The 13,836-nt window shown below is 55.6% G+C and overlaps 2 protein-coding genes and 1 long non-coding RNA gene across 3 annotated transcripts in view; 1 reads left to right on the forward strand and 2 right to left on the reverse strand.

Moving 5' to 3' along the window:
* Positions 1-13,836, forward strand: part of LOC145534148 (uncharacterized) — a 770,273-nt gene that overhangs the window by 97,358 nt on the left and 659,079 nt on the right. Inside the window, exons 12-13 of the long non-coding RNA XR_014074274.1 lie at positions 1,950-2,061; positions 9,592-9,703. This is a non-coding gene — a long non-coding RNA (uncharacterized LOC145534148). The remainder of the gene's footprint in view (positions 1-1,949; positions 2,062-9,591; positions 9,704-13,836) is intronic.
* On the reverse strand, positions 4,086-5,910 carry LOC145534088 (uncharacterized). Its single transcript, XM_081561456.1, has 3 exons — positions 5,711-5,910; positions 4,999-5,311; positions 4,086-4,746 (listed from the first exon to the last, which is right to left on the reverse strand). Exons 1-3 carry the CDS (start codon positions 5,843-5,845, stop codon positions 4,118-4,120), a joined length of 1,077 nt encoding a protein of 358 aa, XP_081417582.1. The 5' UTR covers positions 5,846-5,910; the 3' UTR covers positions 4,086-4,117.
* On the reverse strand, positions 10,927-13,545 carry LOC145534118 (uncharacterized). Its single transcript, XM_081561490.1, has 3 exons — positions 13,353-13,545; positions 12,641-12,953; positions 10,927-12,388 (listed from the first exon to the last, which is right to left on the reverse strand). The coding sequence occupies exons 1-3, from the start codon at positions 13,485-13,487 to the stop codon at positions 11,760-11,762; spliced, it is 1,077 nt and encodes a 358-aa protein (XP_081417616.1). The 5' UTR covers positions 13,488-13,545; the 3' UTR covers positions 10,927-11,759.

Consider the following 13,836-nt stretch of genomic DNA (forward strand, 5'->3'; position numbering starts at 1 on the left):
GTCTAATTTCCTTTCACACAACCTTGGATGTCCGTATCGGGGCTTTTTCGTCGGATTGTATTGACAGTTTAGGCTCTTTTCTGTCTCCGTACCCCTTTTGCAATTCTTTGTTCGGTGCGAAAATGCATTGGCATTTTGGGAGGAATAGCATCGAAGCTGTGGATTGCCTTGTGGGGCTGTGACATCATTTTCCCAATAGGAATTCTTTCAAGCCCTGAGCACAGCTTCTCTTTCCAGTGATTGGTGTGGGCTTGATCTTCCTTCTTCCATCTCTCGCCGTTTTGTGAGAACAGGTCCATCCTTCCCTTCTGGGTTAGATGGACTGGTGGGTATCACTTCAGTGAATGGCATTGTCAGTGGGGGTGATAATTCCCTTCTCGTTGGAAGACTTTGCTGTGAGTATTAGAAATGCAAGTGACTTCTCTTCCCCTTCCTCCCTGTCCATCTCTCAGAGCCACCGGGAAACAGAGGCCTCATCCACGGTCACACAGGCCTGAGGGGGTGCAACTAGACCGTTGTTTCTTCAGGCCCTCAGTGCTGGACATCATCCGGGATCCTCTGTGTGTGTCTTCCTCAGTCTGGTGTCCCTTCAGACCTTTCCCTAGTTTTCACAGGCTTGTTGCGTTGGTGTTCTTTGTCTGTTTGGAGACACATCCTTGATAAGCTTTGTGTTTCCACTCATTCGTCTCGCGATGTATGACCTGTCTTTTGCTTTTGTCATGAGGTCTTTCCCACAGTAGATATCTTTGATTTTGCAAAGTCCACTGTAGTCTCTGGGTTTTTTTTTTTTTTGTGGACTGGCTTTTAGTTTTGTGTGTGAAGACTCAAAGCACGTGTCCGGTTTCTGCTCATTGTTCTTCGAGATTTGTGGCAAGTTTTCATGGAAAGTTTGTCTAGGGATAACTGGAAGTGAACTCGGTGTAAGGTGTCAAGTCTCCATCTCCATTCCTGTCATCCCCTGCAGTTTCCAATTCCCTGTTCCTGAGTGGTTTTAGAGACCTTGTGGGGAGTTTGGTTGCATTGGAGTTTGCATTTCCACCTTGATTCGATTCACACTGTTCTGCCCTCAGGGACACTGTCAAGGGGGAGTGAGGAGCAGCCTTCACTTCCAGCAGTGACCACACGGTGGGGCGAGTGCTGCTCTCCCCTCAGGGAGCCCCAGGCCACAGGCATCCCAGTGAGGAGCCAGCTCTGTGCTCAGCTGAAAGGAGTTAGTCTCTCAGGAGCCTCTGAGCCCTTGCCTTTGGATCACCCAGGGTGGGCATTTACTGGGACAGAAAAAATTGCCCTGAATTCCATGGACGGAAGAGCCTGGCTGTGTAGAGTTCGTGAGTTGCCGCGAATCAGACACAACTGAGGACACAAAAATTCTATAGATTAAAACACTTTTTGGGGGTGGGGGGGAGTGAAAGGGGGGGATGTGGGTTTTTTTGTCTTATATAATAGCCAAGGGAAATCTAGTTTAAACCTAAATTCACATAGACGGGAAAGGTATAGCTCTCCGTCACCCTATTAAAAAAAAAAAAAAAAACTACTAAACTTTTCTGAAAGTTTATTTAGTAGCTTCCTTGAGCAGTTCATTGTGAAGCATTTTTTTTTTTTTTTGACATTGGCCTCATTAAAAAGCACGGTTTGCCTTTACTGGATAATTCTGTTCATTGGTTTCTTAGGGAACCTTGGTAATATTTGAGTTTCCTGGGGAGTATGGTCACATGACCTGGCCCTGGCCAATCGGTGCGTTCCACCTCCCTGGCCACTGTGATTGGCTCCGGGCTGGGGCAGTGCCCAATCGGGGCCCAGGGCCGGGCCTCCCGTTGGAAGCCAGGGGAAGACGAGCTGTCGTCCTGCTGGGGTAGGGGAAGGGGTGGGGCCGGGGGAGGTCAGGCTCCAGCAGTGGGAGGGGCGTGAGGCCCGCCTGCGGCAGTTGGTGACCTTCCTGCTCCCCTCAGGGCAGAGCCGCCGGCCTGAGAATGAGGGCGCTGCTGAGCCCAGGGCCTGGGATGGCCCGTTGCTGCTGTGGTCCCAGAGCTCCACCCGAGACCTGAGGGAAGCCGTCTGCCCGTGAGTCCTCTCCCGCTTGTCTGTCAGCTTGTTTGAAGCATGCTGGGTTTTCTGCCCAGCTGGCTAAGGGGAGTCCCTGGAAATGCAAGGGTGTGGGTTTTGGCAGACTTCAGGGAAGACATGCCAGATGAGCCTGGGAGACTCCAGCTTAATCTGGATTCAGGAGATATCTCTTCGGGCCAGCTAGTAATTGTAGGATAAGCCTAATGAGTCTTCACAGGATGAAGAGAGTAACGTGCCAAGGTAGCAATCGATGTCCTCATTCGAGAGGATGAAGCTGGTGCTCAGAGAAGGGGGGAACTTGGCCACAGCAAGGAGGTGTGCACCCAGACAGAACCCCCAGATCCGGCCATTGGAGCTCAGGGAGGCCACTGGTGTGGCTTGTCCCTGTGGCAGGGGCCGAGGCACGCAGCCCACCCTGATTCCTGCGGGGGCCTGACTTGGGAAGTGCCATCTGGTAGCTTTGAGACTCACCAAACCAAATTGCACTGGAGAGAGGAGGGACACCTTCCTTCATCCACCCCCCACCCCCGCCGGATTCCCACATACCCTGACCCCTTTCTCCCGATTTCGGAGCCATTTCCAGAGTCCCGCTCATATGACCTCATTCGAAGTGCACTGTGGACGAGCTGCCATCTGCAGCTACTACCACAGCGGCCAAGGGCTTTAGCTCCCGACTACCTCCCTTCCTTTGGAACTTGGGGGCCCTCTACTCCCCACTTGCACACCACAGACCTTTGCTGAGGATTGTGGGGACCCTCACTCACTTTGCAGTACGTTGTAGCCATCCCTGTCCTCTCTATACCTCCCTTGAAACTCAGCTTGTGAGCTCCTTTGGAGCAGCGTGGCCCACCTGGCTGCAACGGAAGAGACACAGCTGACAGTGAAACAACAGCTTAGATCTGAGACCCGGAAAGCTCTGTCAGAAGGGACCTCCCTCTTCACACCGTAGAGGCTGTAGGAGGCGCCAGGCTTTCGAACCAGTGCTGGGGCCAAAATGACTCCACAGCTGTTTTCCTTCCTGGGGAGGGTTCTGGCTCGAGTGGGAATGGCTCAAGTCTCCTAAGGTTCTGCAAGCCCACTGTGTGCAGATTCACGGTACACAGAGAGGAGAAGGTGGAGTCCTGCCCTGTAGGTGGTCACAGCTCACGGATGAGCCAGGCAGGCAGGCAGGCAGGGCCTGAGAACACCTGAGCTGCCTTCATGAGTGAATGGTGTGGGGGCAGAGGAAGAGAAGCCGGTCTGCTCCCTCGTGTGGTGCCCCGGGCAGGTTGTCCCCAGAGGAAACCCTTACGACGGTGAGGACTATCACTGCTGTTTCCCAAGGGGTTCCGTCGGTGCGTGTCTTCCCCGGAGCGGTCAGGCCGTCTCTCAAGTACACGGGCCATGGGCATTGCCTCTCCTTGGAACTTCCCATGTGTTTCTCTTTTTTATGGAACAGTGATTTTCTAGAGGGGTTCTGGGCCACAAGGATGTTGGGTCATTTTCTAGCCTTCTGTCATGAAGAACGCTTTCCTGGGTGTTGGGGTGGTTTGTTGTTCCAGCTCCCTTTCTTGGCTTCTTTTGGGAGCTGGTGCAACAAGACGAGCTCAGCCTCTGCCTTCTGGCTGAGATGTCACCCTTGACACAGCAATGCCTGCCTGGAGATAATGATGGCAGTTGCCAAAAGGGCTTCGTTTGGCACATGGTATCTTGAAAGGACGTACACCGTCCTTTCAGATATCAAAGGCTAGTTCAAATGACGTACAAATGAGAACTCTCCAATGGAGTCTTACAGTAGTTGGAGAGTCCAAAAAACACTCCTTCAGTCATTTCACTGAGAGTCATTGATTGGGGACACCAAGAATATAGGAAGGAATGCACAAAGAAAGGATGAAATTGTGTTCAGGATCGGGGGAAGGGATGAACAGGGCGTGCTTGCCTTGAATCCAGGCTTTGTTGGGGGGTGGGGCATAAAGATCAAACGGGTCTGAAACTACAAAGTGGTGATGGTAACACAGTATCACCAGAGTTACACAACAGTGTTCCCAAATTGCAACAATGATGAAAAAGTTTACTAATCCCAACTTAACCAACAAAAGTACAGGAAACCATACAAAAAATAAAACATCACCAGAAAGGTGGAAACAAAGCAAATGCAAAGCAGTTCAGGGGAAAGGAACTCCATGTCCCCTGGGGGCAGACCGAGTTGCCAGCGTCCACGGTGAGCAGACGGGGATGGAGGCTGCAGAGCCGACCGCTCCCCTGGACGTGGTGTTTCCGGCAAGGGCTCTGGGTGTCTGTCCAGAGCGGGGGCTCGTTCTCCCTGCAGGGGTGGGTGAGTCATCGTGGGCGTCTGGGTGTTGCGCGGGAGCCAGGGCAGGCTCTCCCTGCCGAGGCGGTGACTCCTCCTCTGCCTCGGGTTCTCCTGCCAGAGCCCGAGCAGGTAGAGGTGCACGTGGAGGTGGAGGTTCTGGCTGAGGGGGTGGGACATCAGTGCCTGGGGCTGGGGGTCCTGCAGGCATGGAGATCCGATCTGCCCGGTGTGCTGGCCAGTACCCAGCTGGCCTGGTGTCTCTGCGAGGGCAAGTCTCGGTTCTCCATCTGCCCTCGGTGGATCCCTGGGTCCTGCACCTGGAGCCAGCACCTCTGTAGGGACAGGTCTGGGAAGCGGAGCCTGGTTCCAGTTGGAGGCCAGTGCTAGAGCTGGGGGAGAAGCAAAGTTTGCCCACAGGCCAGCCTTGGCATGTGCGTCTCCCGGGACAGAAAGCTTCCAAGAGATTCCCAAAGACTACCCAGCGTCGGATGTCTTTTGGGACTGAAGTGTGCAAGATGGGGGGCGGGGGGTGTGAGGCCAGCGCTTGCTGCAGGCCCAGCAGCAGCTTTCGGGGACTCGTCCCTGTGTAGCTCAGCACCCCCTCCCCACACACTCCCGTGCACCAGCCCCAGCGTCCTCACCTCTGTGCTCTGGCGTGCTGGGCTCCAGGTCCTCCTGCTGCCTCAGAGGCCGGGGTTCTCGGGACTCTGGGTCGGAGCCGGGTGTGCTGAGCTCCGTGGCAGCCTCAGACTGGGCCGCCGGGTGTGTCCTGGGCGGTGTCTCGGCAGCAGGCCTTCCCCGCCTCCGCTTCTCCCCCGGTGGGGCTGATGCCTCCGTGGGCACGCTCACCTGGAGCCTGCACTGGGCCTCACGGGCGGGGGGGTGGTGCTCCGACCCCTCCCTCCGGGAGGTGGATGGGGTGTCCCCGTCCTCGGCCTCATCACGTGGGAAGCTCTGCAACGACAGTGACCGTCAGCCAGCCATGCTAGGAGTTTTCCGAGCTGGGCCTGGGCAGTGGAGCCGCTGCTTCTGCCTGCTCGAACTTCTCTTCCCAGAAGGGTCAGAGACGTGTGTCTGCTCAGATCCCCACCCGGGAGGAAAGAGACCCACCTGAGGGTGTGAGGTCCGCCTGGGCGGCCGCCGCTGCCCGCACTCTCCCCATCCCGCCCAGCCTGCTCTCCCCTGGGGTGTGGACACAACTTGTCCGCAGGCTTCTGACCCCACATCCGCCTGGGCTTCCTTGAGGGAGACACACCCCAAGAAACCCGCATCCACACACACAGGCAAAGGACCCGCTGTTTCCGGGTGGCATGGGAGAGGCGGCCTGGTCCGTCCTGGGGCTCCCCGTGTTACCTTTCTGTTTCTCCGGGCAAAGGGCCAGAGGCCTCTCGGGGGTGTCCTGAGCCAACGTCGACAGGGTGCCCGCGCACACTGCCTGTGAGCACTCCTGAGGCCCCGGCCTCTGGGCAGGGGCAAACAGCAGAACATCCTGGCAGCCAGTGAACTGGCTGGGGGCTCCTCTCCGCTCTGGAGGCCTGGATACCCGGGCTGCGGGTTCTGTTGGGTTCTGTTGCCGGCAGGTGACATCATCTCCTGGGGTTCGTGCTGAGGTCCCTTCCCCAAAACTTCCCAAGGGAATCTCTGGGTTTCTGACTGCTCGACCACCCCCCTTAGGCCATGTGCAGGCACAGTGACACCCACACAGCCCAGCCCACAGCCCTGGGGAGGCCTGGGTTCAGCCAGGGCCTGAGCTCCGAGGACCCCACTGCTCTCAGACCAGGCTCCTTCTTCTCATAAGTGGTGTGGCCCTGGACAAGCATATGCCCCTCAGGGTTGCCCCAGTCTCTCCATCTGCAGAGTGGTGGTCATTCTCCCATCTGCTTCCTAGGTCTGTCGGCCTACGAGCAGCTCCATGCCTTTCCACCTGGGGCCGATATCACGTGGAGCTTGTGCGCTGAGACTTCAGAAAGAAAGATTCCATCCAGGGCTGACACAGCACAGAATGGGGCAGAACGAGGCCTGGATGTGCCGTGGTACCCAGGAAAAGGCACTCCCCCTCCTGACTGTTTTGAGACCCCGCATCCAAGTTGGAGGACCGAAAGGAAGACTCGAAGGTCTCCCTCTCTTATAGAAAAGAGTAGCCAACTTTCTGCTCCTCTGTTTCCATTGAGATTCTGTTCAAGTGTCCCAGCTCGGCTTCTGCGGGTGGCTGAGCTTCTAATGGCTCCCTGCGTTCTTGTCTTTTCCTCTCCAAACCTTCCGTCCTTTTCCCCCTTCTGGGGTGGAAGGGCGCTGTCATTGCTTCTACCTTCGAGGCAGATTGAGGAAAAGTCTGGACCGTCGACTCCTTTCCTCTCTTTGGTTCCGTGTCTCTCTCTGGCTGTGTCCCTCTCTTTTCCTTTCTCAGTTCCGTCTGTGTCTTCCTCTTTCTCTCTCGTGTGTGGATGGATGGATGCTAGGGATGCACATGTATATGATTAGATGAGGGTTATGTTTTAGGGATAGGTTAGAGGGAGAGAAAGGCTTTAGGTTGGAGTTGGTCATGGGGGAAGGGTCAAGGGTGGTGGTGGTGTTGTTTCTTGGAATCTGAGTGCTGTGCATTCTTCGTCTCTTTCCATATGAACCCCTTCTCAGATACACCACTTGCAAGGAGTCTCTCATGTTCTGTTTCCTATCTTTTGCATTTGTGAATGCTTAGCTTCTCTGTTGTGAAGAGGTTCCATTGGATGGAAACCCATGGGTGTACTTCGTGTACCTCTTTGCCTTACTTGAAGAGACCCATTTCGACCTCCGCCCAGCAAATGGCAAGGAGACTCTGATGTTAAGGAGCCTTTGACCTACGCTTCTTTCTAGCTATCTCATGACATCAGTCTTTAGGGTGAGGTTTTCCCCCTATATTGAGGTGGTATGAGATCAAAACCAATAGCGTTCTTCAGATGTAGCTGTCTGGTTTTCCCATGGACATTGATTGAAGAGGCTTTCTTGTTCCCATTTGGATATTCTCCCCTTCTGTGTCAGAGATGAGTTGACCATGGATGCTGGGGTTTGTTTCTGGACCCTCCACTTTATTCCATCGATCTGGATCTGTGTGTGTTGTTGTATTCCCAATAGCATACTGTCCTGCTGCTGCTGCTGCGGCTAAGTCACTTCAGTCGTGTCTGACTCTGCGTGACCCCATGGCCTGCAGCCTACCAGGCTCCTCCGTCCAGGACGTTTTCCAGGCAAGAGTACTGGAGTGGGTCGCCATTGCCTTCTCCGATACTCTCCTGAGGATCCTAGTTTGGTCGTCTAATTTCCTTTCACACAACCTTGGATGTCCGTATCGGGGCTTTTTCGTCGGATTGTATTGACAGTTTAGGCTCTTTTCTGTCTCCGTACCCCTTTTGCAATTCTTTCTTCGGTGCGAAAATGCATTGGCATGTTGGGAGGAATAGCATCGAAGCTGTGGATTGCCTTGTGGGGCTGTGACATCATTTTCCCAATAGGAATTCTTTCAAGCCCTGAGCACAGCTTCTCTTTCCAGTGATTGGTGTGGGCTTGATCTTCCTTCTTCCATCTCTCGCCGTTTTGTGAGAACAGGTCCATCCTTCCCTTCTGGGTTAGATGGACTGGTGGGTATCACTTCAGTGAATGGCATTGTCAGTGGGGGTGATAATTCCCTTCTCGTTGGAAGACTTTGCTGTGAGTATTAGAAATGCAAGTGACTTCTCTTCCCCTTCCTCCCTGTCCATCTCTCAGAGCCACCGGGAAACAGAGGCCTCATCCACGGTCACACAGGCCTGAGGGGGTGCAACTAGACTGTTGTTTCTTCAGGCCCTCAGTGCTGGACATCATCCGGGATCCTCTGTGTGTGTCTTCCTCAGTCTGGTGTCCCTTCAGACCTTTCCCTAGTTTTCACAGGCTTGTTGTGTTGGTGTTCTTTGTCTGTTTGGAGACACATCCTTGATAAGCTTTGTGTTTCCACTCATTCGTCTCGCGATGTATGACCTGTCTTTTGCTTTTGTCATGAGGTCTTTCCCACAGTAGATATCTTTGATTTTGCAAAGTCCACTGTATTCTCTGGGTTTTCTTTTTGTGGACTGGGTTTTAGTTTTGTGTGTGAAGACTCAAAGCACGTGTCTGGTTTCTGCTCATTGTTCTTCGAGATTTGTGACAAGTTTTCATGGAAAGTTTGTCTAGGGATAACTGGAAGTGAATTCGGTGTAAGGTGTCAAGTCTCCATCTCCATTCCTGTCATCCCCTGCAGTTTCCAATTCCCTGTTCCTGAGTGGTTTTAGAGACCTTGTGGGGAGTTTGGTTGCATTGGAGTTTGCATTTCCACCTTGATTCGATTCACACTGTTCTGCCCTCAGGGACACTGTCAAGGGGGAGTGAGGAGCAGCCTGCACTTCCAGCAGTGACCACACGGTGGGGCGAGTGCTGCTCTCCCCTCAGGGAGCCCCAGGCCACAGGCATCCCAGTGAGGAGCCAGTTCTGTGCTCAGCTGGAAGGAGTTAGTCTCTCAGGAGCCTCTGAGCCCTTGCCTTTGGATCACCCAGGGTGGGCATTTACTGGGACAGAAAAAATTGCCCTGAATTCCATGGACGGAAGAGCCTGGCTGTGTAGAGTTCGTGAGTTGCCGCGAATCAGACACAACTGAGGACACAAAAATTCTATAGATTAAAACACTTTTTGGGGGTGGGGGGGAGTGAAAGGGGGGGATGTGGGTTTTTTTGTCTTATATAATAGCCAAGGGAAATCTAGTTTAAACCTAAATTCACATAGACGGGAAAGGTATAGCTCTCCGTCACCCTATTAAAAAAAAAAAAAAAACTACTAAACTTTTCTGGAAGTTTATTTAGTAGCTTCCTTGAGCAGTTCATTGTGAAGCATTTTTTTTTTTTTTTCTGTGACATTGGCCTCATTAAAAAGCACTGTTTGCCTTTACTGGATAATTCTGTTCATTGGTTTCTTAGGGAACCTTGGTAATATTTGAGTTTCCTGGGGAGTATGGTCACATGACCTGGCCCTGGCCAATCGGTGCGTTCCACCTCCCTGGCCACTGTGATTGGCTCCGGGCTGGGGCAGTGCCCAATCGGGGCCCAGGGCCGGGCCTCCCGTTGGAAGCCAGGGGAAGACGAGCTGTCGTCCTGCTGGGGTAGGGGAAGGGGTGGGGCCGGGGGAGGTCAGGCTCCAGCAGTGGGAGGGGCGTGAGGCCCGCCTGCGGCAGTTGGTGACCTTCCTGCTCCCCTCAGGGCAGAGCCGCCGGCCTGAGAATGAGGGCGCTGCTGAGCCCAGGGCCTGGGATGGCCCGTTGCTGCTGTGGTCCCAGAGCTCCACCCGCGACCTGAGGGAAGCCGTCTGCCCGTGAGTCCTCTCCCGCTTGTCTGTCAGCTTGTTTGAACCATGCTGGGTTTTCTGCCCAGCTGGCTAAGGGGAGTCCCTGGAAATGCAAGGGTATGGGTTTTGGCAGACTTCAGGGAAGACATGCCAGATGAGCCTGGGAGACTCCAGCTTAATCTGGATTCAGGAGATATCTCTTCGGGCCAGCTAGTAATTGTAGGATAAGCCTAATGAGTCTTCACAGGATGAAGAGAGTAACGTGCCAAGGTAGCAATCGATGTCCTCATTCGAGAGGATGAAGCTGGTGCTCAGAGAAGGGGGGAACTTGGCCACAGCAAGGAGGTGTGCACCCAGACAGAACCCCCAGATCCGGCCATTGGAGCTCAGGGAGGCCACTGGTGTGGCTTGTCCCTGTGGCAGGGGCCGAGGCACGCAGCCCACCCTGATTCCTGCGGGGGCCTGACTTGGGAAGTGCCATCTGGTAGCTTTGAGACTCACCAAACCAAATTGCACTGGAGAGAGGAGGGACACCTTCCTTCATCCACCCCCCACCCCCGCCGGATTCCCACATACCCTGACCCCTTTCTCCCGATTTCGGAGCCATTTCCAGAGTCCCGCTCATATGACCTCATTCGAAGTGCACTGTGGACGAGCTGCCATCTGCAGCTACTACCACAGCGGCCAAGGGCTTTAGCTCCCGACTACCTCCCTTCCTTTGGAACTTGGGGGCCCTCTACTCCCCACTTGCACACCACAGACCTTTGCTGAGGATTGTGGGGACCCTCACTCAGTTTGCAGTACGTTGTAGCCATCCCTGTCCTCTCTATACCTCCCTTGAAACTCAGCTTGTGAGCTCCTTTGGAGCAGCGTGGCCCACCTGGCTGCAACGGAAGAGACACAGCTGACAGTGAAACAACAGCTTAGATCTGAGACCCGGAAAGCTCTGTCAGAAGGGACCTCCCTCTTCACACCGTAGAGGCTGTAGGAGGCGCCAGGCTTTCGAACCAGTGCTGGGGCCAAAATGACTCCACAGCTGTTTTCCTTCCTGGGGAGGGTTCTGGCTCGAGTGGGAATGGCTCAAGTCTCCTAAGGTTCTGCAAGCCCACTGTGTGCAGATTCACGGTACACAGAGAGGAGAAGGTGGAGTCCTGCCCTGTAGGTGGTCACAGCTCACGGATGAGCCAGGCAGGCAGGCAGGCAGGGCATGAGAACACCTGAGCTGCCTTCATGAGTGAATGGTGTGGGGGCAGAGGAAGAGAAGCCGGTCTGCTCCCTCGTGTGGTGCCCCAGGCAGGTTGTCCCCAGAGGAAACCCTTACGACGGTGAGGACTATCACTGCTGTTTCCCAAGGGGTTCCGTCGGTGCGTGTCTTCCCCGGAGCGGTCAGGCCGTCTCTCAAGTACACGGGCCATGGGCATTGCCTCTCCTTGGAACTTCCCATGTGTTTCTCTTTTTTATGGAACAGTGATTTTCTAGAGGGGTTCTGGGCCACAAGGATGTTGGGTCATTTTCTAGCCTTCTGTCATGAAGAACGCTTTCCTGGGTGTTGGGGTGGTTTGTTGTTCCAGCTCCCTTTCTTGGCTTCTTTTGGGAGCTGGTGCAACAAGACGAGCTCAGCCTCTGCCTTCTGGCTGAGATGTCACCCTTGACACAGCAATGCCTGCCTGGAGATAATGATGGCAGTTGCCAAAAGGGCTTCGTTTGGCACATGGTATCTTGAAAGGACGTACACCGTCCTTTCAGATATCAAAGGCTAGTTCAAATGACGTACAAATGAGAACTCTCCAATGGAGTCTTACAGTAGTTGGAGAGTCCAAAAAACACTCCTTCAGTCATTTCACTGAGAGTCATTGATTGGGGACACCAAGAATATAGGAAGGAATGCACAAAGAAAGGATGAAATTGTGTTCAGGATCGGGGGAAGGGATGAACAGGGCGTGCTTGCCTTGAATCCAGGCTTTGTTGGGGGGTGGGGCATAAAGATCAAACGGGTCTGAAACTACAAAGTGGTGATGGTAACACAGTATCACCAGAGTTACACAACAGTGTTCCCAAATTGCAACAATGATGAAAAAGTTTACTAATCCCAACTTAACCAACAAAAGTACAGGAAACCATACAAAAAATAAAACATCACCAGAAAGGTGGAAACAAACCAAATGCAAAGCAGTTCAGGGGAAAGGAACTCCATGTCCCCTGGGGGCAGACCGAGTTGCCAGCGTTCACGGTGAGCAGACGGGGATGGAGGCTGCAGAGCCGACCGCTCCCCTGGACGTGGTGTTTCCGGCAAGGGCTCTGGGTGTCTGTCCAGAGCGGGGGCTCGTTCTCCCTGCAGGGGTGGGTGAGTCATCGTGGGCGTCTGGGTGTTGTGCGGGAGCCAGGGCAGGCTCTCCCTGCCGAGGCGGTGACTCCTCCTCTGCCTCGGGTTCTCCTGCCAGAGCCCGAGCAGGTAGAGGTGCACGTGGAGGTGGAGGTTCTGGCTGAGGGGGTGGGACATCAGTGCCTGGGGCTGGGGGTCCTGCAGGCATGGAGATCCGATCTGCCCGGTGTGCTGGCCAGTACCCAGCTGGCCTGGTGTCTCTGCGAGGGCAAGTCTCGGTTCTCCATCTGCCCTCGGTGGATCCCTGGGTCCTGCACCTGGAGCCAGCACCTCTGTAGGGACAGGTCTGGGAAGCGGAGCCTGGTTCCAGTTGGAGGCCAGTGCTAGAGCTGGGGGAGAAGCAAAGTTTGCCCACAGGCCAGCCTTGGCATGTGCGTCTCCCGGGACAGAAAGCTTCCAAGAGATTCCCAAAGACTACCCAGCGTCGGATGTCTTTTGGGACTGAAGTGTGCAAGATGGGGGGCGGGGGGTGTGAGGCCAGCGCTTGCTGCAGGCCCAGCAGCAGCTTTCGGGGACTCGTCCCTGTGTAGCTCAGCACCCCCTCCCCACACACTCCCGTGCACCAGCCCCAGCGTCCTCACCTCTGTGCTCTGGCGTGCTGGGCTCCAGGTCCTCCTGCTGCCTCAGAGGCCGGGGTTCTCGGGACTCTGGGTCGGAGCCGGGTGTGCTGAGCTCCGTGGCAGCCTCAGACTGGGCCGCCGGGTGTGTCCTGGGCGGTGTCTCGGCAGCAGGCCTTCCCCGCCTCCGCTTCTCCCCCGGTGGGGCTGATGCCTCCGTGGGCACGCTCACCTGGAGCCTGCACTGGGCCTCACGGGCGGGGGGGTGGTGCTCCGACCCCTCCCTCCGGGAGGTGGATGGGGTGTCCCCGTCCTCGGCCTCATCACGTGGGAAGCTCTGCAACGACAGTGACCGTCAGCCAGCCATGCTAGGAGTTTTCCGAGCTGGGCCTGGGCAGTGGAGCCGCTGCTTCTGCCTGCTCGAACTTCTCTTCCCAGAAGGGTCAGAGACGTGTGTCTGCTCAGATCCCCACCCGGGAGGAAAGAGACCCACCTGAGGGTGTGAGGTCCGCCTGGGCGGCCGCCGCTGCCCGCACTCTCCCCATCCCGCCCAGCCTGCTCTCCCCTGGGGTGTGGACACAACTTGTCCGCAGGCTTCTGACCCCACATCCGCCTGGGCTTCCTTGAGGGAGACACACCCCAAGAAACCCGCATCCACACACACAGGCAAAGGACCCGCTGTTTCCGGGTGGCATGGGAGAGGCGGCCTGGTCCGTCCTGGGGCTCCCCGTGTTACCTTTCTGTTTCTCCGGGCAAAGGGCCAGAGGCCTCTCGGGGGTGTCCTGAGCCAACGTCGACAGGGTGCCCGCGCACACTGCCTGTGAGCACTCCTGAGGCCCCGGCCTCTGGGCAGGGGCAAACAGCAGAACATCCTGGCAGCCAGTGAACTGGCTGGGGGCTCCTCTCCGCTCTGGAGGCCTGGATACCCGGGCTGCGGGTTCTGTTGGGTTCTGTTGCCGGCAGGTGACATCATCTCCTGGGGTTCGTGCTGAGGTCCCTTCCCCAAAACTTCCCAAGGGAATCTCTGGGTTTCTGACTGCTCGACCACCCCCCTTAGGCCATGTGCAGGCACAGTGACACCCACACAGCCCAGCCCACAGCCCTGGGGAGGCCTGGGTTCAGCCAGGGCCTGAGCTCCGAGGACCCCACTGCTCTCAGACCAGGCTCCTTCTTCTCATAAGTGGTGTGGCCCTGGACAAGCATATGCCCCTCAGGGTTGC

Source organism: Giraffa tippelskirchi, chromosome 14, assembly GCF_054371585.1.
Source record: "Giraffa tippelskirchi isolate mGirTip1 chromosome 14, T2T-mGirTip1v1.2.pri, whole genome shotgun sequence".
Classification (NCBI taxonomy): domain Eukaryota; kingdom Metazoa; phylum Chordata; class Mammalia; order Artiodactyla; family Giraffidae; genus Giraffa; species Giraffa tippelskirchi.